The sequence below is a fragment of the Aulostomus chinensis genome, chromosome 22 (assembly GCF_037954235.1).
Source record: "Aulostomus chinensis isolate RoL2024-O1b breed Wild chromosome 22, RoL_Achi_v1.0, whole genome shotgun sequence".
NCBI lineage: Eukaryota > Metazoa > Chordata > Actinopteri > Syngnathiformes > Aulostomidae > Aulostomus > Aulostomus chinensis.
This window is the reverse complement of record NC_141341.1, coordinates 3,374,061-3,401,510: the sequence shown is the minus strand read 5'-3', so window position 1 is coordinate 3,401,510 and position 27,450 is coordinate 3,374,061. Positions and strand designations below refer to the sequence as shown.

The 27,450-nt window shown below is 46.7% G+C and overlaps 2 protein-coding genes and 1 non-coding gene across 4 annotated transcripts; all 3 read right to left on the bottom strand.

Moving 5' to 3' along the window:
* Positions 1–53: 53 nt before the first annotated feature.
* slc9a1b (solute carrier family 9 member A1b) lies at positions 54–13,237 on the bottom strand. Its single transcript, XM_086192995.1, has 12 exons — positions 11,954–13,237; positions 8,192–8,652; positions 6,782–7,032; positions 6,442–6,659; positions 5,717–5,913; positions 5,520–5,609; positions 5,303–5,373; positions 4,651–4,815; positions 4,234–4,348; positions 4,048–4,146; positions 3,679–3,751; positions 54–2,686 (listed from the first exon to the last, which is right to left on the bottom strand). The coding sequence occupies exons 1-12, from the start codon at positions 12,243–12,245 to the stop codon at positions 2,466–2,468; spliced, it is 2,253 nt and encodes a 750-aa protein (XP_086049121.1). The 5' UTR covers positions 12,246–13,237; the 3' UTR covers positions 54–2,465.
* Positions 13,238–16,309: 3,072 nt separating this feature from the next.
* Positions 16,310–27,417, bottom strand: cfap69 (cilia and flagella associated protein 69). 2 transcript variants are annotated; one of them, XM_086192991.1, is made up of 23 exons: positions 27,023–27,417; positions 25,970–26,029; positions 25,807–25,872; positions 25,353–25,462; positions 25,185–25,261; positions 24,790–24,888; positions 23,926–24,078; positions 23,499–23,676; positions 23,188–23,311; positions 23,064–23,112; positions 22,857–22,978; positions 22,551–22,782; positions 21,381–21,545; positions 21,181–21,296; positions 20,738–20,856; positions 20,294–20,375; positions 19,951–20,143; positions 19,665–19,802; positions 19,444–19,520; positions 19,139–19,336; positions 18,917–19,003; positions 18,724–18,807; positions 16,310–18,257 (listed from the first exon to the last, which is right to left on the bottom strand). In XM_086192991.1, exons 1-23 carry the CDS (start codon positions 27,110–27,112, stop codon positions 18,093–18,095), a joined length of 2,784 nt encoding a protein of 927 aa, XP_086049117.1. In that variant the 5' UTR covers positions 27,113–27,417; the 3' UTR covers positions 16,310–18,092. The 2 variants fall into 2 exon arrangements, with proteins under 2 accessions (XP_086049117.1, XP_086049119.1); XM_086192993.1 differs by having other exon boundaries at positions 18,102–18,257; positions 18,903–19,003.
* LOC147240385 (small nucleolar RNA SNORD36) lies at positions 16,646–16,719 on the bottom strand. The gene has a single exon (XR_015111391.1). It is a non-coding gene; the product is annotated as a small nucleolar RNA SNORD36 (small nucleolar RNA).
* Positions 27,418–27,450: the final 33 nt, after the last annotated feature.

Here is a 27,450-nt window from a genome sequence, read left to right as displayed (position 1 = left end):
TTATCCAAGTAAAAGTGCATGATTCAACACTTTTTTCCATTTTTTTTCTTCTAAAATCTCAAAAAAAACAACAGCAAACCCAAATCTTTGATAGTAGATAATGACAAACCTTTATTTCAGCTTTTCTTCATTCGACAAATATGTTTCTTTTCAAAATATAAAAATACTTCAATTGGCACAAACACAAAAAGCAAAACATTTTTAAGGCAAACGTGCAAGTAGCAACGGCTCCCGCAGTGCAGTGCCGACATGAGAGCTGCGTCTCAGTCTTTAATCCCACCTAAAGTCGTGATGCTCGCAACCAAGAACAAACACACCTGCATTTCATTAAAAAAAACACAAACACACACACACACACACAAGATATGTGCCATGATTACATCCGACAACGCCAACAACTGCTGGAATGTCACTGAAGCTCTTAGCAGTCGTTAGTTTAACTCCCATGCGGAGGACGCGGTGAGCAGGAACACTTTGGCGGCTGTTAGGCAGTGATGGGCGGTCCCTGAGATAAAGTCGTGCAGCCACGTTTGCGAGGATAAAAAACACTGATCAGCTCTGACGCAGACATCCACTCAAACACAGATGCAGGTTCGGGGTTTTGTTTTTGTTTTTTTTAAAGCATTCTTGACTCCCGCTTCGGTTCTCAGAAAGTTCAACCTTCCCGCGGTGTTTTAGGATTGACATTAAAGTCCGATATTTAAACATAAAACACACAAACATTTCTGACGGGGCTCCTCTCAATCAGTCGCAAGTTTAAAGACACACGAGATGAGCAAGACCGTCCGCAGTCGTCTTCACATGCTCGTCACATCAGCATGTGACTGGCAGGCCAACATCGGCTCACTTAAATGAGGGGTGCACTGGACAAGCGTCAGTTTTTGTGTTACATCTTGCGGTTTCACAAATGTGTCAAATTTGTTCTCAAGGATGGAGTGATAACGAGCTCAAAATGGTTCAGTGTCCCCTCTGGTTTTCAGGGCACAGAAGAGGGAAGGTAACCCATCGGCGTAGGCCATCCCCCAAACTACCATTTTAAAATCCATATCAGGCCAGAAGTTCATGATCGGTGCATCCCCGATTTAAATATAAAGTACAGCTTAGAACAATGTCAGTAGTTTAGCAAATATTAGGACATCAATTGCTTGACAAACTGATTATGGCGGTACTTTAAAAGTTAGTGAAGTGATAAAAAATGCATCCTGATGACATGGAAACGTATCAGATTTCACATTAATCCATCCAACAGGCGCTAAAGGTGAGGCTAAAGGTCACGTCAGCGGGAAGCGTGGCCATCACCTCAAAGCAAAACTCTCATTTACTGCCGAGAGTCCAGTTTGTCTCAGCCACCGCGGCTAAAAGCAAACTGATCCTTGTTCTTTGGTGGACAGGCGACATATTTGAGACGTAAAGAAACATCTAGACGCGGTGCACTCATCAGCCGGTGCTGGCACACAGCAGAAATAACAGATACAGAGAGTGAGAATCGATGCGATAACTGGTTTTATCTGTGCTGATGATGCCCCCCTTGGAGGGGATAATCTCCACCCATCTGGTGCTTCTGGCAGGCTAAAACAAGCGCTCTCTCTCTCCCTCCTCAGGCGGTTATACACGTTCTAAATAGAAAATTGGCCAGTGGTCTGTGCTTTGGTACTGAACACAAGAAGAACACAGGACAAAAATCCACATGCGTCATGAAATATTACAAAAGCAAGACATGAAAATTAATCACTGTGCTCATCGTGTGTTGAGGCAGCTGGTGAGTTCCGAGTTCAGAACCTCACATAACGATCAACAGACAACATGGCCGCCTCCGGAAAGGCTGCGCTTTTTCTGCTGACAAAATCCAGAAACAGGGACAAATAATCTTGTCAACACTGATAAGAAACAGCGACAGCAGCGTTAAAGGAACACGCCGATATTTGTTTTTGGGGGTGGGGTGGGGGGAGGTGCTTATTGTGCATCCTCCTCAGACAAGAAGATAGACCCCATCTCTCCTCTGTGCCGCATCAGAGACCCACAGAGACCAGCTGGTTAGCTTCGTGTATTAGCACACCTCCGTTCAGCTTCACAACAGATACACAACAATGAAAAAAAAAAAGCAAAGTGGGTTGTTGTTTTTTTTAGTCACCTGATCTCATGAGTGTGACCTAAATCAACGTTCGAGTGACACATTTGTGCACGGAGCGAGTAAATTTGAACACAAACACCAGACAAAGTGAGGTCACAAGGTCTTGTCTAACCTCCCACATTCCCGAGTGGGATCTTCCGAGTTTGTTCTCCCACATCCTGTGCTGGAACTTTCCAACATCCCATTCGTGAGGCACTACAAACAATTTGCATACAAGGTTTGTCGGAAATAAAGTTTTGCTCTGCAACACGAGGGGAACGCCGCTCTTGAGGAGCAACAGATGACACACCCCCTACCGTCAGGGTGATCTCAAGAACGGTGGACACGCGCTTCATCAGGGGAGGAAGAAGCTGTTCCCTCCTTCGTTCTTCTTCGGACCAGGGTCGCTGAGGACGCGTGCCAGTTTCAGTTGATCCTGCCCTTCCTGTTCGCTGCCCCGATTGGCCCGCCGGGGGGATTCGCTCAACAGGCTGACGGCATCAGGAGGGCTGGGATCGGGCCGAGCTGCAGGCCCTCTGGGGCTCTCGCTGTCATCGTAGGTGTAAACCTGGTGTTCTGGGAGACGGATGCAGCGACGTGTTAGTCTTTCTTACAGGCAGCGTTTCTGCCTGGTGAGGCCTTTTACTATGGAGCATGTAACCACTCATGACCACCCCTAAAAAGGGATACTTCACACTAACAAGTACAACGCTCACAAATAAGAGTCTTGAGCTCACGATGGTTACTTTTTTTCCCCCCTGCATTACTTCTCCGTGCAGAAAGAGCGGGCCACGTAGATTTGGCTTGAAGCAAATGGCAGCTGACAAGAGCAATAAAACAACCTGCCCAAAAACATCAGTTTACAAACTCTCAAACACAAAGTCCAGTATAAACCACAGAGTTTTGATTTGAGCTAAAAAGAAACGACACAGGACCAGAAGTGCTGCCGTTTGATTTTAGCTCGAGTCAAAAGTGTGAGTGGATACGTGAGGACACGGCGGATAACGAAGGCGTGGATTAAACCATACGATGCCCTTGTTGGGCAGTTTCGCACCATCAGCTTCAAGCTAAACGGCTGGATCGTTCTGCTTTCAGGGGTAACAAAGACGTGATGCAGGAGGGACACCCACTCTTTTACATCATCGCTTCTACTTGTGAGCTTTTTTGTGTGAAGCATCGCTGTAAAATGGAATCTTCCTGTGCGTATTTTGGATTCGTTTCTGATCAGAACCGTGATTGGTTACACTTTTCCACACTATTTGGTTTCCTCTTCCTGCATTATTAAAGCTTCAGCGAAGAACTAATTATAGAGATGCTCTTAACGGAGACAAAGCATTAGGATGTGTCCTCCAGTCTTCATTAAATATTAAAGAGCGGTTGTTGTTGAGGTTGGTCTTGGACTCCTTCTCTCCACCAGCTTGATGAAACTGCCTCGTTTCAGCCACAACATCTCATCGGTGTCTGCTCACACGCGTGAAGGTGCCGGGAACGTAGATTCACTGTGAAACTAAAGCATAAAAAGCTACCTTGTCCTTCATATGAACTTCTGCATCGCATGTTTTGCTGACCTGAATCAAAGCAGACTTTCCTAGCGGGGGGCGTTTCCAGGCGGTTTGCAGGGACGGTGAGGTAGTGACTCATCTGCGGAGGAGAAAAGAGTCGGATAACTAGTTGGAAATCCCAACATGTCCCATTTTACATTTGAATCAGCTCATTATTTAGATGAATCCCTGAGAGGTGGCGAGCCAGCCCTGAGAGGTGGCGAGCCAGCCCTGAGAGGTGGCGAGCCAGCCCTGAGAGGTGGCGAGCCAGCCCTGAGAGGTGGCGAGCCAGCCCTGAGAGGTGGCGAGCCAGCCCTGAGAGGTGGCGAGCCAGCCCTTCGGGCGGCGGCAGCTCTGCGCCTTCGCTCCACATCTACAGACAGAAGCCAAACTCACCCTCCTCTCCATCTCCACCCTCTGCTTCCTGAGGCGAACCTCACTCACGTTGTCCTCAAAGGGGTCGATCATCAGGTCGTGTCTGCTGTAGGAGCGAAGCTGAGGAGCACCAACATTGACAGTAAAGACATCATCACCACCACCACCACCACCACCACCACCACCACCTCCTCATGTCTTTCCTACCCTCTGTCTGGTCTTCTGCATGTTGGCTCGCAGGATCTTACGGATCTCCTCCTCGCGACTCTTGGAGATGCTGGGAATCGCCCGCGGTCTGGTCGGCTCTCTGGGCTGGATGTTTCTGCGGGAAACACACTTAAGGCTCGTAAAAACAACAAATTAGTCTATAAATTTTCCTAGGTTTTAAAATCCGCTGTGTAGAATTTAGGTTGAATCGTCAGAAGGAATGAAAACAACACTCAGAATTGTTTTTTACGGGTCAACTGAAGCACTGTGCATCGTATTTCCAGGAGGTAGGTCAGAGCCCGCCATGTTGTCGTCCTCTCCTGTCGACTATTTCACAAACCCCATGTCAGCGCAGGAGTGGAACCTCTTCTGATGTCTGGCACTGTGAAGAACGCTGCCGCCATGACAGATACTTACTGCATGGAGACCATGGAGGACAGCTTAGCAGAGCTGCCGCTCTCCACCAGCATCATGGCCTGCTTCATCTCCATCTTGTTGTAGAAGGAGATGAGCTGGGGCTCCGTGGAGCGCTCGCCTGCGATCAGCCACCTCTTCACGTAGGCCTTGTTGAAGCGGTTCAGCCTGGGCAGCAGAAACAACAGCCATGCAAATGAACCGTTACTTTCATTCCCGTGTTACCTGTCCGCTGTTCGGTCCAGAGGCGGTTCTGTTGGCAGGTGGCCAAACGCAGACCCGTGTGGCTAAATGACCTCACTACACTGTTAAATGCTAACATGGAACGGCAGAGTGTGAAGCTCATATCCAACAACGGCGAGAGCAGGACACGTCAAACACGTCTTCAGTGTTGACTGATGTCGGCCAGTCGAACCATTCATGAGACCAGATTAAACACCAGTAGGAGCTCCAGTCCCGTTACTGACGAGATGCTCTCGTTGAAGCCATATTTGTAGTCCTTCTGTCCCAACTGTGAGTGGCTGAAGCTACACCTGTGCAGGTAGTCAGCAGAAACCAGGGTAAGATGTGTTTAAGCGCTTGTTTTAGACCAGCCAGCATTGCCCGGGTTCCCCAAAACCAGGAAATGAGGTTTAGAAGCATAAACAAATCCTACTTGTCTTTCCAGTGATGATGTCCATAATGACCGCAGATGTCTTCGATTCCCGTGAGGAGATGATCCAGGAACTAGAGAGAAAACACAGCCCCGAATGTAAGATTCCGACTCAGACGGTCGAACCGGTTCAACTGACGATGCAGACTGGGAAGAACTGCACAAGAAAACCCTGAGCTGAGAAATCTGTGGTTGGCTTAGGTGGTCAAAGCGTGGTCACCTGCGTGTGAATCTCCTCATTTATGGATCCCTTGCTCTCCTTCTTCCTCTTCACCGCCAGGAGCTCCACCAGAGGCCTGATCGTCATCCCCTAGAAACACACAAGGCTCGGTAGACTCGACTCTCCCTCCAGCACACCATCACACGGAGACTGAACCCCATTCATTTCCAACCTCCTCTTATTTCACGTTTCCTCACCTGGACAAAGACGGTGAAAAAGATGACGGTGATGATGGCAGTGAGGAACATGTCCTTCATCTTGGTTTCAGTCAGCAGGAAGCCCAGAGAGAAGGCGATGGCACCTCGCAGGCCACCGTAGGCCACGATGAACTGGTCCTTCTTGGTCAGCTTCACGATACGGAATTTATTGATGATGTACGTGAGGCCGACGACTCCTGGAAAACAGAAGAAGAAGCTGACAAATTGCCGCTTTGGCTAGAAAGGCAAAATTTATCAGACAAGTCTTGATTTCACTGGGGAGATAAAGACACGTTTACTAGCGCGACTACAAGACGCTGCTATTAAAAGAGCCAACTAATGTGTACTTGTACTACCGTGTATCCTCGTTATACAAATACATGGAGTGTCATGTTGTGGGTTTATTCGTGTGTTACTGAGACGCCTCTTCAGTAAATGTTTTGAAATTGCGTCGTTAGCACAGCCTGCTAAAAACAAAGTCAAGTATATTTGGTCTGTTTATGAAATGTCTGGGAATTCCTGAGAGGTTGTGAGAGTGAGAGGGACGGGAGGGGACAGCGAGCTTGGTATCCAGGCGGAGGTCTGCGCCAAATTTGAAGAAATCAACGAGATTGGTTGACGGACAACTGGGAGACACAGCGCCTCCACTCATCGCAGTTAAAAATCTGTGTCCTGAGGCCGAAATTCACAGTCTCGAGAGCAGAGCTGCGCTTCTCCGTACTGACCGAGGACCCTGGACACGAAGCAGAGAACCACAGTGACGATGACGAAGGTCCAGTTCCAGGCGTGAGGGCCGGCCACCGTGGAAACCCCCAGGAAGATGAAGATGAGGGTCTCGCTGACGCTGCTCCACATCTTCAGGAAGTATTTAATGGTGGTGTAGGATTTGTGGGATATGTTCGCCTCCACATACGGCCGCATCATCACGCCACACGCTATCAACCTGTCGGGGATGAGACGGGGGAAATCAAAACCAGGAAGTTGCTGGTTGAAATGTGCATGGACATTTTTAGAGGCTGTAACTGAACCAGTTTTTCAAAAATACAAAGCAAACCAACAACGTACGACATGATCCCCGACAGATGGAAGACCTCGGCGGACAGGTAGGCCATGTAGCTGTAGAGGAACACGAACAGAGGCTCGATGACACGCGTGTGGGAGGTGAAGCGGGACGTGAAGGCACCCAGGATGCCGTAGATGACCCCAACTAAGATGCCCCCGAGAGAAACCACGAAGAAACAGACCACACCCAGGAGGGCGTCGCCGACAGTTACCGTCCCCACGTGGGAAAACTCCTCAAACAGGTGGTACAACACCTGCACACAGACAGAAGCACAGCAGGGACGGTCTGGTTGGTCTTCTGCTGCAGTTCCTCAACTCTCCCATGCTTAGAGACTTTTTTTTTCTTTTTTTTGCACAAACAAAACCAGGCAGACAGAGAGAGAGAGACATGGAACCCAGGAAAAGAGACCCAGCTTCTAAAAGAACTGCAAAAACAACTGCAACCATTAATGTACTACAGTTAGCAGTAACAGAGCTGACAAGCATTGCATTGTTAGGCAATATGGGAGCGAGGGGGAGGGGTGGAGGGAGAGAGAGAGAGAGAGAGAGAGAGAGAACATCTTCTGGAGCCAGCTCATATATGCCCCCCCCCCACAACTAAAATAATGATCTCAGGTTAAGGAGCAGATTACTTTTCAGTTGATCTACTAAATCTGTTGTTTGCAGCTCCTGGCAGGTCTTAATTTCTCTTCTTTCAGTTTCAAAGATAACCCTCAAACCCTTCATCCCGCGACCACGGCGTCCGCCATCCACCTGCGTCTGAGTACGGCAACGGCACGTTTGAGGTCCTTTACAAACAGCAGAGTCCTCAGCTTTTATCAGGGACGCTGTTTAAACACCAAGTCTTGCGTAACGTATCAACGCATCTTTCTGTGCAAAAACAACAACCACAAAAAAGTGATACTTCGCTCTAAAAATATCCGTCATCTTCACCTCGGTGTCATCATCACGACGGTGGTTGTGCGTTTGTCTGAGGAGGCGACGGCAGCTCAGTCTGACGCAGCAGCTCCCAGCCGCTTCAATCAAACTGCTATTTCAGTCCCAGATACGACCAGCAGGAACGTAAACGTCACTTTTAATAGAAACTACTGGGATTCAAATGAACGCCTGCGAGGTCTGAGAAGAGCCATCGGTCCGGCTCCTTCACCAGGAAACTGCTTGAGTTTCTACGGGAACTTTTTCTGTGTAATTTATAATCTCATCATCTGACGTCAGTCGCGGCGCGGACATGAACTCAACACCACGACTCATCTGCTCAGTATCAGCTTCCATTTCCTGTGAAACCGACTCGACAGACAGAGGCAAGCAACTTCAACCCTTAAACCAGAGACGCAGCTCCGCCCAGCACACAGGAGCTGCTGGTGGGATCACGGCGCCACCCCCACCCCCACCGCAGCCCGACCCCTGACTCACCACGGTGACGGCGTCGTTGAGCAGCGACTCCCCAAACACGAGGATGTGCAGCAGCTCGTTGATGTGGATCTCCTCGAACACGGCCAGAACGGCCACGGGGTCCACGGCTGAGATGATGGAGCCGAACAGCAGGCAGGACAGCAGGTCCACGGAGCCCAGCTGGGTTCCCTCGATCTGACACACCCCGTACATCACCCCCCCGATAAAGAAGGCGTTCCACAGCGTGCCCACCACCGCGAAGACCAGGATGGTGCCCATGTTCTCCGTGAAGGGCCTGATGGGCAGGAAGTAGCCCGCATCCAGGATGATGGGAGGCAGCAGGTAGAGGAAGAAGAGCTTGGAGTCGAGGACGGGGGCCGTCTCCCCGATGGCCTTGATGAAGCCCCCCACCAGCAGGCCCACGAAGATCAGCAGGCAGCTCTCCGGAACCACGTGGGACACGGTGGGAATGATGTGGAAACCTGAGGAGTTCCTTTCATGATTAAACTCACAAAAGCAGTCAGGAACACACAGAATCCAGCTGTTCCTCCATGTCTGATGACGCTCATCTGCTCTCGGGATCAAATCCTCCCAGCAGCACCTCTGTGGCGTGCTGTCAGCGTCACCCCCCTGCTCAGAGTAGTTCCACACTTCCAACACTTTCAAAATATTAACACGTTTATTTATTCTGAGGGTGGATTAAACATCCTGCCATTATTGGTGTTTGATTTGCTGATCAAATTATTTTTCAATTTCGTTTTTTGGACCAATTTATGTGTCATTTTTGGTATTTGATGACCGTCAGAATCAAGCGTTCATCTTTTCAGTGTCTGTGTTTGCTCTATGCCAAAAAATATTTGTGAGTGATTTGATGTTTTTTTGTGTTAAAAATAAAATAACCACAAAAAAAAGACTTTCTAAACCTCCATCATCCGCCTCTGAGGCCCACCCCTTCCAGGATTCAGGTACCAGAGACAAACGCGCAGGGATGCGACGCTCAGCTCCCGCACGTTTGGAATAAAATCAACACGAAACACAACAAATAAACCCAACAAATCAACTGAGAGAAAAAAAAAACCACCACCATCAAATCTCTCTACGCGGATCTGAAAGCGCCTGAGTGACGATGCACTTCTACGCCGCAAATCCATTTTGATGACTCAGACTTTTATGGACGTATCCATGTATTTCATCTCTGATGTTTTTTTTTATTCATGAGGTCAAGAGTTTTTGGAGGCTGTGCTGAGAGGCACTGACACTCTGGTAGCCCGGGACGCCGCCGCGCAGACGGACAGAGCAGGTGCAGGAGCCGAGCCAGTGAGCGAGTGATGCCGCAGCTCTGAGGCCTGGATATTCTGCCGTCTCCCAGTCACGTGACCCGGGTCGAGGCCGCCACCCTCGCTCCCTCCTCCCCCTCTCCACTCTGCACACTGTTCACTTTGTTATCGAGCAGTGCATTAAGGCAGCAAGTCGGATCGCCCCTCTGAGACAACAGCTGGGCTCGCAGATAAGACGCCAGAGAGCTGCAGCCTCATCCCTGCCTCCCAACATGGCGGCGCTTGTTAGAACACAGACCTCAACAATGACGCTGGACGCGTCCTGGAGGACAGAAGCTGCTCTGCTACAGCTGAAGAGGTCATGTGATCTGATTTCACGACTCATCATCTTCGAGCTTTTAATCTTGAGGATGAAAACAAAACAAAACAAAACAACAAACAACAAACAAAACTTCTTTCCAAGTGTTTCCATAAACACAGCTGTGGCGTTAAGTTTGAGCCGCTTCAGCTTCAGCCATTCAGGAGGAAACGAGGCTCAGCTTGTGAGAGCGACCCGTTTAAGGAACCCATCAGAACGACTGCCTCTGGGTGACGTGCTCACGCGTCAGATACCAACGCCGATTCTTTCTCATTTCCTCCGCATCTACAGACCTCGTCGTGAGCAGCTCTTTAAACTGAGACCTTAACAAGAACATCAAAATACTCCTTCGCTCTAAGAAGTACTTTGTGTTTTGTGTGTTGGATCGACATCAAAATCAGAGCAAAAGGAGTTGTGTCAGAGCTAAATGCCAGCAGATGAATCACGTTTATAAAAACCAAGTCTCCGGAGAGATGAGTTGTAGTTCTATAATTAATCTGAACAACTGCGACTGAGGCCCGCCTCTGAAGGCCACGTTCAAACTCCAATCCTTCCATCCTGCAGCGCCAAGGCCCCACCAGGCAAACAAGTTTGTGGCTCTGCAAAGAATCACTTCCAGTTCCAGTGGCGAGCCAACGTGAGCGACCAACTCAGGTGGGCTGGACTCAGTCTGTCGCTTTAAGACTTCCTCAGACAGGATTCGAAAACGCGGCGCCGACTTTCAGGAGCCGAGGCCACTGAAAGGGTGTAGAATGGGGAGCGTTAAAAAACCTCCAAAGCATCTAACACAGTGTCAAATGGAAGTGTCGAAAATGTAGAATCAAATCTTGAGATTCTGGCAGAAATTTGGACAATTAAATGTTAGATTGTACAAAAAAAAAGTGATTTGGTTCCGTTTGAAGTGATGTGACTGATGACCTAAAACTGACAGGAGGCAGAGGGGGTTCTGGGTATTGAGGTCCAGATGTTTGTGGCTCCACTGGAGAGGGAAGGTTAAGCCTCTGTGAGCGTTGCTGAGCAGGATGAGTCTGACACCAGCAGGTTGTGTTCACGCTCATCTGCTGAAGCTGGGAAAAAAAAACACCCCAAAAAAACAACTCTCTCATGTTTGAGTTGTGACATCACAGCCACATCAGAGCCAATCGCGTCCCAGTACACAGCTCGCGCCACCCTGGTGTGGAAACCATGAAGAAAAGCCAACTGAGCGAGACGAGAAGTTCTGAGTCAGCAAACTTTGAAATGAAAAAACAAAAACAAAAATAAAACAACAACAACATTTGGACGGGAGTTTTTTTTTCCCCCTCACACATTTAGAAAGATCTGGATCCTTCTAGGATCTGGGTTCACGTGGTCCCTCCTCACACCGCTGCACCCCAACACGCGATCCTTTACTCTGATACCACAACCACAAGTTCCCCTGAGCCTCTGGCAGCTGCTCTGTGCTTCCAGCTGTTAGCAACACAACGGCCTCAGGACTTCAACCACAAACTAAACTTGTTAACATGCACGGAGCCCTGGAGGAGCCGTAAAGAAGACAAATGTTAACAATACTATCGTTGAACTCTTTTCATAGTTTCTTTTTTTAATGTTTGAACTGTGAGTTTCACACTCTGGGTGCGACCTCCACGTTCCCTCTTAGTCCGGTTTTTGTGTCCCTCTCGCTTTGCTGCAAAGCACTTTGAGCTGCAATCTTTGTGCGAGGCTGGTGAACGGACACGCTTTATTCCTCTTACATTTTATTCATGTTGTCTTGAGGCCGTGAGCGGCAACCTCTGCTCTTAACTCAAGGCCACAAGATCAAACCTGTTCAAAAATATAAAATGACTAAATTGAGGGAACAAGTTACTTATATGTCGTGGCCTCAAAATAACTTAATTCTATAATAATATATATATATATATATATAAAAAAGGCCACCGCAGGTCTCCGTGCTTCTGTATTCATTTTGCTCTCCTCCGTCTCCCTATAGTTTAATGTACTTATCATCGAACCAGGATCACATCTGACTGGTACAGACGTTTCTGAGGGTTCAGGGGCGCAGTTTTAGCGGCCCCCTTCCGCCTGGGGAGGGAGGGCCGGTCCCTCCCAGATGTCAGCTGGAAGGAGGATTTGGGCGAACGTGAAAGCGGAGTTTCTGGACTCACTCACCGAGTTTCATCAGCAGGGCGAGGAGGATCCACAGGGAGATCTCGAAGGGCTTCCTGACGTGCTCGTAGTTGAACGACAGCACCGGGAAAGCCTTTTTATGAGTCGTGGAGTCGCTCCGGTGATGAGGGTCCTCATGTGTCGTCTCATTTTTGCAGGTCTGGTTGTCTCCCGCAGCGGCACCGCGATTCGCGGACACACCGTCGGCGAGAACCAGCAGGAAAAAACAGAAGAACCCCGTGAGACGCGGGTTTCTCCGGCCGGCACGGAGCGGTCTGCTGGCGGGCACAGCCATTTTAAGACGACGTGACGGCCGCACCGCTCCTGCTCGTCTCTAGATCCGATGAAGATGAAGACGAGGGTGGTGCAGGAGGTGAGCGTGGTGCGCCGCCAAGGAGTGCGCACTTTTACGCACAAACTCCCCACCAATATTAAAATTACGCATAGCTGTGAGGGGACGAGGGGGTTTAAGTTGCACAGCCGAGCAAAATCAGCCCCCAGACACGCGCGGGGAGGGAGTGGAAAAAATAAAATAACGGACCTGAGGTTGTTTGAGCGGAGTTTCCGACTCTTGACTCAACCTGCCCGTCCACACGCATCAATTACCACCATCCATCAGACAGAAAGCACTCTTCCTCCGTCCTGTCTAACCTGCAGTTTATCCAAATTTGCGACCAACAGCGACACCAGCTGGCGTGGAGGACCAAAGCCACCAGCAGCAGGCGCCCCCACTGCACATTCCTAGTTATCATAGAATGAAAACCAAGCTTGCGACGATTACAAAATGAAATTAGAATAGAAAGAATCGCGTCTCCTGAATGTCTGTGGCTCAGGGCCGCCGTGCTGTCGTAGGAGTGCACAAGAGCACATTTGTGTGGGAGAACGCGTCACCACTGAGGTCCATGTTTGCTCCTCTGTCTCTCCGTCCTCATCTCAGCAATGGACTGTGGGCTCCCTCAGTTCTGATCGGTGCTGAGATGCAGGCATTTAACCTCTGTTGGATTTTGTTAATCAGCCTCGACGAACTCCCCCGCTGGAACCCGGGTCAACTCAAACTTCTAAAATGACCCCAGATATCGACGCCTTCTGACGGGACTTGAGACCAACTGAAGGTTACGATCCTCATCGAGGGAGGATTTCTGGAAGCTCTGGTGAATTCCGTCCAACCAGTTTCATCTCAGTAACTGAATCCAGCATCGCATCTGACTGGTTCAGCGTCCCCGCAGGAGAGCCTCTTCACTTGTGGTTTTGTTTTTTTTTCCCGGTTTAAATTCCTGGCTGCGTTGGTCTTGAACGCATCATATGAGCAGATTAATTATTGTTTGAAGGAGCCTTTCAATTCCAGATTAGCTCACACATCCTCTTAGTCTCGGAGGGGAATTAGTTAAACCAACAGTTGCGGCTCTTTCCCACCGTCTGCCATTGATGTTTATTACAGACAAAGACAACATGTCATTCTTTTAGTTTTAAAAGGCGTAAGTGAAGCGCTCCAGAGTGTGTGTGTGTGTGTGTGTGTGTGTTCCATTCAGACTGTGCAGTCAGCCGACATGATGCGTTTCCTGCAGAACCGTTCTACATGGGTGAAGGCGGAGAGCTGCTCTCATACTGCAAAAAGCACTTCTGCACACAAGCATCAAAACAGGACTTTAATTATTTGAGAGTGACAGATTATTGGATTTACAGACAAACAGAAACCGTGGGACATTCTGTGAGGGGCGTGAGCCACCCTGTGCTGTTTCCTCCCTCCAATCAAGCACCAACATGAAGTAAACGTTGGAATTTAGTTGAACGAGCATTCATCTTGAGCTCAAGCTTCCTCCCTAGTTTAGGGGACAATAAACAGTCAGTGGGGTGACGCTTAAACAGGACCAACAGCCAGACTGGACTCATAGATGGAGAAGTTCTTCATTGCTGCAGTCTAATTCTTGCACAGGCTCATCTATAACACTCAGGGATGGAAGGTTTCACTTGAAGACTAAAGAACCTACATTTTGGTTCATTGTCGGTGTTGTCAAGAGACAGATCTTCCAACTGGAACCTGAACAATGATCCATATTCTCCTCCTCAGACATTTTCTTTCACGCAACGCCACAAATACGCTCCCGACCTCCTCAGACGCTCGTCATCTCCCACATTCACACGCAGTCTGCCGAACAAACAATCCGCCTCTCACTGAGCTTCCGCTGCTGAGTGTTGGTGAGTGGAGTCAGACGTCAGCTGGTTCCAGCGTCTCTCGCTCCGCCATCTGCCTGGCGCTGTAGAGGCTCACGCTCATCCCCAGCGTGGCCATCGTCATGGCGATGGGATTGATGAGGCTGCTCTGCGGCTGCACCCGGATCTCACCTGAGATTTGCCTCTGCAGACACCAGGGTTTGTTAGGCTCGGGTCTCACAGCATCTCGTTTAAAAATGAGGCTTTAGAAATGTTGGTAACCTGCATGGGAAGCGATTCAGCTCAGGAGGAAGTCTCGCATCGGGCACTCAAACCCAGTCTCCAGCATCGCTGATCCCAAACCCCAAAACACTTCGTAAATAGAATTACTTTCAAAATACACATTTTCTACAATGTTGAGTATATTTCTTCTGTATTTGTTGTATTTTTTGTGCTAATTGTCTAGAAAAGGTCTTCTTCTCTATACAATTGTATATTTTAGGCAACATCAGTGATGCCGTGTGACCCCGGAGGACCTTTGACCTCCTGCTGTTCCGGCTTATTGAGAACAAGCAGTTGGTTATAAAAAATCACTTCTGCCACTCAGGTAAGTGTTTGAGAACGTCTCCGTCCAGCCGTTGGAGTGGAATCAGGTGAGGAGTGTCGGGAAGTGTGAGCTGACCAATTAGAACCCTCCCTGGAAGCGAAGGAGAGACACAGGAGGTCCCCACATCTCAGCCTCAGCTGTTCCCTCCCCACTTCTATTAGAACAAGCTGCATTGTGGGTAAGAGAAGAAGATGTGAAGGGTAAAAACTCCCATCCATCATGGCAGTGGAATACAAGTGCAGTGCCTCGTCTCTGTTTCCAGACACTGAGCCAGAAAGCCGTTTAGAGTCATCTTAGTTCGAATAATTCGGTGCAATCGCTGACAGTAACTCACAGCGCACAAGTAAACAATCTCATCTTTGTTCGCGTTTCTCGAGGAAACTGCCACTGACTGGCTTCCTTCTGTCTGGGATGAATAAATCCCGTCCGTTCTGAACTAAACCAGAACCGCACAGCTCACAAATCAGCTCCTCATCATCTTTGATGAATGAGCAACTTCAGTGCCCCCTACTGGAGGCTCTCACAATGCACTGGCAGGAAACCGTTACCATGGATCGCACTGCAACGGCTGAACGGCCCTTTTTTTCTATCAAGTAAAGTCATTATTTCAAACTTTGTAGGAATGAGACCCTTCCTCAAAATTCCTTTTCCTCAAACTCATGTCAAATTGTTATCCCAGCCCTGCAAATATTGTTAGACATTGAATCGAACAACAGCCCCTTTCCTGTTCTTCCCTTTAGTGTCATGAATATGTAATTTCTGTCTTTGCATCACGAGGTAAATAGTTTAACGATAAACGCAACACAAACCCAGTTGTTCTTCTGTCAGTGGTTCAACTTTGAGTTTGACATGATGAATAAACAGCTGCACGGTGGTGCAGTTGTCAGCACTGTGGCCTCACAGCAAGAAGGTTCCGGGTTCGAGTCCCGGCTCGGGCACGGGATCTTTCTGTGTGAGTCTGCATGTTCTCCCTGTGCCTGCGTGGGTTCTCTCTGGTACTCCAGCTTCTTCCCATCATCCAAAAACATGCAATTTGGGGACGAGGCTGATTGATACTCTAAATTGACCGTAGGTATGAATGTGAGAGAGAATGGTTGTTTGTCTCTGTATGTTGGCCCTGTGATGGACTGGTGACCTGTCCAGGGTGAACCCCGTCTCTCGCCCGTAGATGCTTGGATAGGCTCCAGCCCCCCTGCGACCCTTACTAGTAAGGAATAAGCGGAAGATGACGATGGATGGATGATGAATAAACGTATTTCAGGCGGATCTGAGCTGTGACATGAAGGCTGAGCAGCTTACATAATAAAACCTCCTCCTTATATAATCCAACTCAGCTCTGTGTAAAATATTAATAAGATGAGGTCCTAAGGATTCATATAAAGGAGAGTTTGAGAAGAACAATGCAGCAGACGATTATTGATCTACAAAAGTGGATGAATGCACAAGTGTTGCGATGAGGAAACGGTGACATGGACGAGGCACCGACCTGGAGGAGGCGGAAGTAACCGGGAGTCAGTCTTCCCAGCAAGAGGATCATTTCTGCTGCTGCAGACGAACCAGCGACCGTCCTGCTGGGGGACAAACAACCGTCATTCCTCCCACCGGGTTCAAGATCTCTTTAGAGCAAACAAGAAATTTTTCACAGGCTGTATAATTAAATGAGCGCTTGAAACAAAGCCTCGTTTAAACGATGTTTGTGTCCCACAAGTGTGACTTTAAATGTAATCTCAGAATGAAGAGAGGGATGAGAGACAGACATCTGACAAACACCGCATTTGTGAGTCAGGAATTCATTTCACTGCATCTCAAAGTGTCCTTGAGCACTTCTGAACTTCTGCACGTAAAACACATTGAGTCTGGTGTTTTTCTAGCCGACACCACAGACAGAGAATACGAAATAATTCCTGATTTTAAAGTTTAGGACAACTCAAGCAAGAATTTCTCCTTGACAGGGTTAAAAAGCTCATTCTATTTGATTCCACTGATATAAATAAACGTAACATCATAGAAAAGTGGAAATAATAACTCACAAACCAGCCTCACAGTTCCTCCTTGCCGGTTGCGGTCGCTCATCAGACCCACGAAGCCCCTCTGTAGCCTGAACAAACAGAGGCTCCTGTGTGTGTGTGTGTGTGTGTGTCCAGGCTTTTATACAGTGTCACCGTCCCCAGTCCTATCGGACAAAGCTGCATGAAAAGCTCCGACCTGTCAGGGACGATTTGGTCATCCAGCCGGCAGAATGGCTGAGAGGAGAAGCAGCAGCTCTTTGCTGCACGCGTCACGCTTCAACAAACATGTATGTTAACTCGGCGACGTACGTAAGCCGCAAAACACTCGGGAGGAAAGACTTTAAAACATGTGTCCTGAATGGAGCGTGTGAGGGACACAAAAGAGAAGAAGGACAGACTTCAGATTTTTTAATATTCTGACTAATTCAGCTGGTTATTAAGCTGGCACTGTTCCACCAGGCCTGTTTCCATGAGGCCACGTTAGCAGTTGGTTCCATGACACAAATGTAGCCATCCTAACTTTGAGAGTAGTAATGAGAATAAAAGATACAGTGAATAAACAAGCGTGAACAAGTGTCTTATTGCTTAAATTCTGCATCTAAAAACCATGTTGTCATGCACCTGCTGTCTTATTCCCTTACACACATTTTAATAGTTGTCGCTGCATCAGCGGGGCTGGAGTAAGACGTCCGTGTGTTACGTCTAACTGGTGTGAGTCGAACACACAAAGTTTGTATGTCTCTGACTGGATTAACGCAACAACTGTTCATCTGATCCTCGTCAAAGTCGGCACTTTGCTGATGTCTCAGGGGTGTACAGATTAAAGACTGAGATGAGAGACTGAGATGACAGTCGGGACTCTGCTTTGGTGCTCTGTGACATCATCCGGGTGTCAGATTAAAGTCCCTGAGATCAAAGTGAGAACACCAAAGTCAGAGATCAGGCCCAACCCTTAAATATCGTACACTTCCTGTTGTTGGAGGGACGGAGCAATAAGTTGTGTGATGTCACAAATCCATCCATCCCTCCATTTTCTACCTCTTGTCCTGTTAAGGGTCGCGGGGGTGGAGCCTATCCCAGCAGCCTTCCCCCTGGACAGGTCACCAGTCCATTGCAGAACCAACACATAGAGACAGACAACCATTGGCTCTCACAGCCACACCTACGGTCAATTTAGAGTCTGGATTAACCTGGTCCCTCTTGATGTCTTTGGACTGTGGAGGAAGCTGGAGTACCGGAGAGAAATATAGGACGTAAGAGAGTTAGCAAGATTGCTAATTTTCCACAATTACACTACATACAAAGTATACAACATGCTGGCCCTGCCCCTCAAACAACAGGCACCACCCCACGTGCTGCAGGAGAGGAGTTGCTATCAGTCCTTCATGGATACGGTGCTGAAGTATTCTGGATCTGTCCTGGTGGGTCCTTCTTCATCCTGAGCTGCTGCCTTGATGGAAGATCTGGCCAGCGTCAGCTTCACGCCTGCTGGCCCCTGAGCATCGGTGCTCTCCACACTCATGATCTGGCTGAGGAAATGCTGAAAAACGCAGTAAAGCAACAGCTTGAAAACTTGGCATTTTGGATTTCCCCCGAGAGGAGAAGAAATATGTGTAACACAAATGCAACCGTTCACAGGGTTCAGTAGAAACATTCTAACAACCAATAATTAGTTTGACGATATTTCATCTGGCTTTCAAAATGTTTTTGGCTCTGTTTGACTTATTCATAAAATGTTTCTATGATACCTCCGCTCTCATCTGCTCACCTCCTCATCTGTTTTCCATTAATTTCCTCAATTCAACTTCTGCAAAGGCATCTCTATTATGCTTCACAGCAGGTGATGCATTTCCTCTTATTTGACAGTAGAGGTCAGTAAAAGTCATTTATTCTCAGAAAACCTGCCCTGGGGTGGCCTTCAGGATCTTAAATTTTTTAAATTTAGGTACTTTATATTTGTTAACAATATATAACTTGTGTTTGCGAGATTGTGGGCAGTGAGAGACCTTCGCAGGACGGGTCGCCATATTCTCCTCCTTTGCTTTGGTTCTGGATGACTCGATCGATTTCTCCCGCTGTGCTTGTACTTCCTGTAGATATAAAGAGGAGCATGACAAGACTGATAATTGTTAAACAGGTTCTTTATGTCAAGGGTAGTGATGGTTTGTGGGTATTTATACACAACTGAAGTGATAAAACCTTCAGGATCTCATAGTTTGACGTCTTGGAAACGTAGCGGTCCCATGACTTTGCTGTCAGCTCTTGTTGTTTCCGATAAGACTTCATCTGCAATACAAAGACACTCCCATCACAGTCTCACAGAGAAACGAGTCTTACTTTTTTACATCCGCTGACAGATAACGTCTATCCAAAATTAATTAAACTCTCACAAACTTTAACTTTCAGATGAAATCATGGCACCTCTTTGTACTTGAGCTCCTCCTCGCTGATCTCCTCCTTTTCTCGCTGCTCCACGATACTGTTTTGTTCTGCAACGACCTTCCTGGCTGTGTCCTCCGTGATTTCACTCATGGTGGTCAGAGCCTGGTGGTCTGGGGTGATCGGCCTCACGCCGTCTACGCTCAGCTCCTCGCTGATCTCGTCCCAAACCTCGCCGACCTGCAGCCACGTGACGGAAGTGGCAGTGATATCTTACCACATGTGTAGGAAGCATGCTGATTGTTTTTAAAGTTTAAATTCAACAGCTATGACATTCTCTCCCTCACCTTGAAATCCAGGTATCTTTTTACAATACTCAAGGTCACATAATCCTCAGTTGACAATCCTGGAAGCTCCTGAAAACCTGCAAAAGCAGAAAAGAACTGAGTAGCACAGCGTATTGCTGTTTTCAAAAAAAGTGCAGTTCTTATGTTGACATTTCAAGCAGCCTTGACTGTCATCCTGTACGTCATTAGAATATCTGACCAGGATCTGATTACAGTTTTACCAAGTTTGCAGAAAATGGAGTAAATCTTTGCCCGGAGGTTCTCTGATATCTCCAGCACCGCTGCGCTCGGCGCATGAACAGCAAATGACGGCTGTGTTTCCTCCTGCTGGTGATGACCGAGGAGCGGCTTCTTTGGATCTTTAAGTCAAAAGCAGAAAACAAGAAGGAAAGAGGGCTTCTGCCGAAAATCCCATCTAAACATTGAAACCCTTGATGTTAAAATCACCATTTTAAGATGACAGCAGAAGAAGTTTCTCACAATTTTGAACTCAACTTGTGGACAGACCTGCGATGCCGCCATGTTGGTTCCGGCTGACTCCCAGCTCGGCCTCCTCTTTCCTCCACAGCTGCAGCAGGAGTCGAGGAGCCGTCCGGCCTCTGTCGTCCCTCCAGGTCAGGATATGAGAGAGAGTATTCAGGTTGTCGCATAATTCCAGCAAGGTGGCGAGAACGATGCCGTGCACACACCTGGGGCTTGACTAAAAGAGAGATGCAATATACGCAGCAGAGAGAGAGAGAGAGAGGGGGAGAGGGGGGGGAGGATGGAGAGAGAGAGAGACAGAGGAGCTGTAACCAGGTCTGACATGTCAGCTTGAGGTAACCTTGAACAGATCGAATCAACTACTTACGCTAAGTAACTTCAGCAGAAGAAACGCTCCCTCTTTAGCTAAGAAGTAATCCTCAGTGGTGTAGCAGCCCACGATACAGGACCTGGAGGGACATGAAACACAGGCATCACAACAGTCAGAGCAATTTCCTTTTTCTATGGTGAAATAGGAAACATGGCCGCCTTGCCACTTAAAAACAAAAAAAAAACAAAAAAAACTCACAGCCTTCAGAGTAACTCATCGCCAAGTTCCTAAGGTGTTTCTGACCAAATCTGAGATGGATCTGGTCGACCCACCAGGAGGACGTCAACGTGTAACAGTAAAATAGTTTCCTGTCGCCACCAGGTGGTGCTATGACTAATCTGCTCCAAAATGTACCAGATCCTCTGGCCATACTAAACCCCTAGACAAGGTCTGACATGACATTCATGAATTCATCTGCCAGGTGGCCGAATCTGAACCGACCAGACACAGTCCACTGTGGAGAGGAGGAGCTTGTTGTGTCCCAGACCGCTGTAGAACTTGTTGGAACCTTTCCTCAGGAATTGAACCGCCATCTCTACTCCCTCCGACCCGAACAGTTCCTGCGACACAACAGAGCAAAACAAATAAAACAACCAGTCCGTCAAATTAGTCATAAAAGCTGAAGCTAAAGAGCAAACGATGAGTAACAACAGTGTTCAATACTTGTACGAAGCAACAGTGCGACGTGTTACAACGGGAAAGAAGTATCGCAGTAATTATGTGAAATGTTCATTTTTCATTAATCAAACAATTGCAGCTCCTGCAATTTTGTAAAATTCTGATGCACTCTGAATATTCTTCAGTCTGATTGTACCTTGATGAGGATGAACTGCACGTTGGCAGCAAAATGCTTGTGGTTATCAGTTAAACGAGCTCTAGTGTACCTTCCTGTGCATGTCGCTCTCACACAGAGCTGAGAGGATCAGTTGAATATTTGTCTTTATCTCCAGGGTAACCGCATCTTCCTCCTCAGGATTTGTCTCCATCTGCATCAAGATCCCTGGGAAGATGCAGCAGACCTCCCTGGACTGAACAGATTTCTAACTTTGAGTGTCTACTGACATGCACACTAAACATAATTTACCCAGAAGCTGGTTGATGATTCCTTGATCACACAGGTCCTGGTTGACTGATTCTTCACCCAGAGACGTCACAGCTCTCAGCACTCTGGCACAGTGCTGCATCTCAGCCTTCTTACCGCCCCTCCCTCCAGCGTCGTGGATGCTGTGACCCTGACCAAAGTAAGAATCTGGGAGAAAGGAAGAAACATGATAAGCAGAGATCCAATGGTTGCCAATTCTAAACTGACGCAATATTCCTGATACCCGCGGGGGTTTTCTTGTTATCTAGTCCCCATTTTGCACACTGGAAAAGAAGAAGAACTTCCCTTTATATAACTAGAAACACTACATCACCGTTGCATACCCCTGCACCTGTCACAGTGAGCTTGACCTTGGATCACCGTTTCTTTTCAGATCATTCCTGAGTCCCAGTGGGTGTTTATACGAGAGCCAAAGAAACGTCCTCAAGGCTTCCCTGCCCCACTTTGAGGCTGAATGACGGCTGCTTTTGAAAAATTTAGTGAAATAAAATGCGCTACATAGACTTTCTTTGAGTGATTTTACTGGGTTGAAAAATGCTCTGCTAGCTGTGGTTGGACTGATATCATCATGTTAATTCCAACTGAAGCAACTAAGACTGAAGCTTAAAGCAGTACTTCTCCCAAAGACTGTATTTTGCCTTTCCAGTACTCACCAAGCCAAAGACATTTTTTCCCCTCCTGTATTACTCGTGTCTCTAAAATGCAGTAAGAGCCAGCCACGCACATTTAGCTTGAAGCTAATGGCGACCAACTCAAACAACTACTAACAACAGCAAAGATGTCCATAAAATGTCTGATTACAACTCGTCTTCTTTAATCTGCCGTACGCTCAGGAATCCACGCACACTTTTCAAGTAAAGAAAGACAAACTAGAACCTGCAGCTCAGTTCATGTTGATGAGATAAAAGAACCTGAAATGGCAGCTGCAATGCAAACGATGACCTTGAAAGTAGAGACAATGTAATGGAGAAAATTGACTATAAATGTTTATTAACTGATTTATTTGCTGTATGTAGCTTTTACCTGATTCATAAAGTTAAACATTAGGAGAGCAGGGCTTCTGGTCGGACACATGAATATTTGGCCTTTCTGATACAGGAAAGACTTGTATTTACTTCCTGTTTCTCTCCTCTTGGGTTACTGACTTCTCACCTTGCTTGACACACCAGTCCAGCAGGAGCAGCAGACACGCGTTTCCCTGACAGGACATGAAGTCGTCCAACATCAGAGGAGCGATGGATGCGAGGACAGCCAGCGCCTGCAGCCGGAGCTCCCCCTGCTGGATGGATGACCACTGACGCAATCCTGACCTGCGTTCATACGAGGCAGCGGCCGGTCGTACCAGCGTGAGGAGAAACAGCATCACATGTCCTTCTTTATAAAGCTGTAACACATGCAGGGAACCCACCGTCACATTCAGACTCATCACCATTTAAAAACCTTCACTTCGTCTCTGACCTGAATTGCAGCCAAGTCCTTCGACATTAAAACCAACAGATTCAGAAGCAACTTCTTCATCTTGAAGTCTTCATTGTTGTATGAGAACTTGAGATTGTGGACCAAAGAGTTCTGACTCCTCACTGAATCATAAATGAAGTTATCACAAGTTAGTCGTCATTCAGATTTAAAACATAAATAAAATGTATAACACAAGAGTTGCCTTACACTCTGGGAATGTGGTAACAACAATGAGTTGTTTGGCAAATAAGCTCTCCTAAAAATTAGAATATGATGTCAAAAACCAGTAGAACAGCAATATCACGGGGGAAATGTCCCGTCCAGTACTCACAATGAGCAGAGATTTGGGATTTTTAGCGATGAGAGTTGTGATCACGAGAAGATCATTTCTGAGTTGGAGGTCAGAGCAGCGGAAACCGTTCAGCAGCTGGTAAAAAAATGCTTTTTTCAAAGATCTAAAATAAAATAAACACAACAGAGAAATTCAGGAGGGATCTAACATTCATTTTTGCAAAGAGCACCAAACGGTGATTCATTCATAATTCATTAGGCTGGCGCAGTGCCTGTTGTTTCACGGGCAAGGCCATGGAGGTGGTATTTACAGTTTCATCCACATTTGAAAATACCGTCAAAGAGACGTACGAGACACACTGGATGCTGCTGAGCTGAGCGGTGACCTCATCCTTGCTGCCTCTCTCCAGCAGGTTCCAGAGGATTTCGCAAGAGCGGAACAGGACCTGACCAGACGGGTCGGGTTCGTTCATGTAGAGACAGATCGTCTCAGCTCCCCGTACACTCAGAATTAAAGCACAGTTCATATCTGTGGTTGGGAGATTAAATGCAATTAAAGAGACGTGATTAGTGACAAAACAACCCACTGACCTGCTGACATTGACACAAGGACACTTAAAATCAGTGTTTTGATTCTTGGTCTGATTGTCATTCAGTAATGAGATGATTTGTGCTCTTAAGAGCAGCTACTTTATCAAATGAAGGAGGTCGTGTGCTGGGCTGACATGTCTGCTGGATCCCCTCCCTCCCTGGATCTAGAATAAAAGCAGTTACTGACCAGAGTAGCTGGAGAGGATCTGAAGGGTGTGCAGGAGCTGCAGCTTGATGTCTGGCTGGTTCTCTCGAGCGGCCATAGAGAGGAGCAGCGTCTGAGCCAGGTTGCTGTGCTCCAGCAGCTGCAGCCGGTAGCCTGGAGAGGTGGGCTGCAGCCCTGCAAGGACAAAACACACTTTAGAGTCAGAGATGAAAGACGACTGTGAGACTAAACCAACAAAAAAAACCAATAAATACAATTCAAACCCAGAGAAAACTAATAAAATCATTCAGGCGTTTTGATTTACAAGTGCCTCCTAATGGGAAATTGAGGGAAAAACAACACCAACAAACAAAAACTCCTCCAAATTTTGGACACAAGATAAGAAAAATGATCCTCTTCATAAAATCTTCTTATACAAAAATTTGTTGTTACACATTATGAGATGTTTTCATCCGTCAATTTAGCCTTACTGGCTAGAGTCCTGAAGGCGCTGTGGTCCCGTGATTGGGAGTCACTCAGGCTTGAAAAGACTTTACACACCGAGAGCAAAGCATCACAAGTAGCAATCAGGATTTGCGTCTTGTTTGTAGGACTAAACTGAGGGCTTAGATAAAGGAGGGCTGACAGGTTTGATGAAGTATTTGTTAATGATAAATCATAGAGAAGAGAGAAGAGAAGAGAAGAGAAGAGAAGAGAAGAGAAGAGAAGAGAAGAGAAGAGAAGAGAAGAGAAGAGAAGGGAAGAGAAGAGAAGAGAAGAGAAGAGAAGTAAAAACACAATTATACCACCTAAGAAACCACGAGGGAGCCTCACTTAGTAAGAGTCTAGAAAATTGGTAGTCAGAGTTGTGCGTCCGAGGCTTTGTCCTGCTGGGACAGTCCGTACCATCGAGCAGCTGTTTGGGAGCCACACAGCTGTAGAATGATTTGACGGATTCAACTAATTTCTGCTTCACTTCAGCATCTGACACCTTCATCAAACACCCTGTCAACAGAAACACACCCGTCAGTCACGCGTCCAGTCAGAGGAGTCCCCTGTAGTATGTTCAAAAAGTTCAAACGAGTATTCCGCAGTAACCTGCTGTTTAAAGGTACCATGTGTGACAGTGACAACAGACGTGTGTCATATCCCAAACCGACAGCGTAAAAATACTTCCTCAACCTTTATAACGTTCCTGAAAATTTATTTTAACAACAATATGAAATGACAGTGCAAATGGCTAATTGAGGCTACCAGGTTCTCCTAAAAGACCCGTTGGGTTTGATAGCAGATGTGTGTACCCATGTGAGAGAGGAAGTGTGTGACATCCTGGGCGTAGTTGAGCTCATCAGAGGCCCTCTCCTTCAGGAAGGGGAGCCTGAGATGGAAACAGAGCCACACGATGTCCAGATTGTTACAAACAACAACATCCCCCCCCCCACCCCCCCGAGGCTTGAAATAATTCTTACCTGCAAATCTGAAGTGCCTCACACAAGATGGGCACGTATTCAGGATGATCCTTCACTTTCTCAGCACAGACGTTAATTATTCTTGTGATGCCTGTCAACTCTTTCAACAGCTTGAACTTGTTGAGGAAGCGTTCACATTTTGGTCATGTGAAGCGATAAATCCCAGTGAGGGAGAGGATGTGATGGGCAAAGAGTCACCGTGATAACGGAGGTTATTTCTGAGATGGGAAAATGCTGACAGACACAGCAACGCAGCTGTAAATTAGAGTCTTGGGAATCCTGTTTGGCTGCGGTTGCATGAGAGCAAATCTATTTCTATCAGACACCAGGGGACAGTAATGAGGAAAATTTGACAATCTGCAGTCGTATGTGACAGCTGACAGAGACTATTTTGGAGCAGAGAGGTCTGCTTTATCTGACAACGTCAGCGGTTTAGATCCAGGCGAAAGGATACGAAGCCGTTTTGCCTTCTCTTCAGTAGTTTCTTCAGGACAAAAAGGTGCCTCTCCTTCAAGTTTGTCTTAAAAAAAATAAAAATATGATAGGCAGCGTGATTACACAAAACACAAAACTGGAAAAACACGATAAGAAGTCAAGTGACGTTCAAGACAACTTACCGTCAGAGGATCTTCCAGGAGACGAATCACCTGACTGAGCTCAAGGCTTTTTGCACCGACCTGTCGAGACCATAAAGTTCACGTGTCTATTGGCCTGTAGTTAAAGGAACTGATGCATCCTCAACGGTAAATATTTAATATATCCAACGTGAATTTATACAATATTCATTTACTATAAAAAAATAGATTTAAAAAATAATTCTGGGTAATTTAACAACGTGAAAAAATGATATGGCGCACAGATTTACAGATCATTCTCATTTTTTTCCAACTCTAAAAAAAAAACAGACATTTCAACTTAATTCAAAGAACTTTACTTTACTGACTACTGATTAAGTAAAGTAAAGCTTGCAAAGCACAATAACTATACAATGAACACATAAAATACAAGACATTAAACAAAATATGTTCAAAAAATACCTTTTTTTAACCAGGATCTTCTTTTATCCAGTATTCATTTACATTTCAGGGTGAAATTGTCAGAGCATTTGCCAGTGACTCACTGACACAAATGTGATGTTTCTTAAGTGTTAATTCACTGCGATCCATATTCTGTTAAAAATGCGTACTCAGACCCGATGACACATTCGACTTTTCCTCCCCTTAAGAGCTGAAGCGACGTCTCTGTCACTGTAGGAGCAGCTTTATGCTTTCAAGCACAAATTTTGATGAGCATTGAGTCACAGATCTATCCTTTTTTTCCCCCCTCATTATTTTATGTTTCTATCTGCTTTGGAGGCTGAAAATAAAGTTGTTGTTTTTTTTAACAGATTTTGAAAATTCTATCAAGTTACTCAGAAAACACACAGGTTTGTAGGACGCTATTCCATTAACATTTTTTTCTTTTTAGGGCTAATAATTTTTTGTTATGTCAATGTTTTAAGCATTTTGTTTGCTGTTTAGTTGAATATGCATTTTTTATCTATAAATAATACCATCAAAAAAACTGTATTGTTGTCCAGCATTACAGAAGTGAAATGAACCTTTTTATACATGGAAATTGAAAACTACAGTATATTTGCATATTTGGCCCTTGACAGGGGAAGTATTTACCTCCTGCGAGTGGTGGTTCCTGACCGATGCTCTTGGTTTGGTTACAGGGATGTCCGGTTTTCTTCTTTGCACAATTTTGCCAGAATCCATCTGAAAATGTAGATCTTTCTTCAACTTATAACTTCAGCCGAGTCTCTAAACATTGCAGGTTCATTTGACTCTCGAGTGACAAAATGTTTTGGTCCCAGTTGTTTGTCCAAAATAACGACAACTTATGTGTAAAATACTTTTTTTTTTTTTAAAAAAAAAGCAAATTTTTGTAGGAACATACGTTTAACCTCAAACCAACTAAAACAAAACCCCAAAGAAACTCCTTTAAGCAAACATCGGCCGCCCAGCATCTCCCCCCTCGCCCTCTTTATGTCGCTCGAGTTTGACGGCGTACTGCCGTTGCCATAGTTACAGCGTAGTACGGAGAGCAGCATAGC

What these genes read in the sequence shown, in the direction of transcription:
- slc9a1b (XM_086192995.1), bottom strand. Translation starts at nt 12,245, where the DNA reads ATGGCTGTGCCCGCCAGCAGACCGCTCCGTGCCGGCCGGAGAAACCCG. An exon ending in CATCTGTCGGGGATCATGTC is followed by an intron (nt 6,660 to 6,781) that starts GTACGTTGTTGG and finishes CATCCCCGACAG; the next exon opens with GTTGATAGCGTGTGGCGTGA. An exon ending in TTTTCACCGTCTTTGTCCAG is followed by an intron (nt 5,610 to 5,716) that starts GTGAGGAAACGT and finishes GTGTGTTTCTAG; the next exon opens with GGGATGACGATCAGGCCTCT.
- cfap69 (XM_086192991.1), bottom strand. Translation starts at nt 27,112, where the DNA reads ATGGATTCTGGCAAAATTGTGCAAAGAAGAAAACCGGACATCCCTGTA. An exon ending in GGAACCACCACTCGCAGGAG is followed by an intron (nt 26,030 to 27,022) that starts GTAAATACTTCC and finishes TGGTCTCGACAG; the next exon opens with GTCGGTGCAAAAAGCCTTGA. An exon ending in AGAGCGACATGCACAGGAAG is followed by an intron (nt 20,857 to 21,180) that starts GTACACTAGAGC and finishes GTTGTGTCGCAG; the next exon opens with GAACTGTTCGGGTCGGAGGG.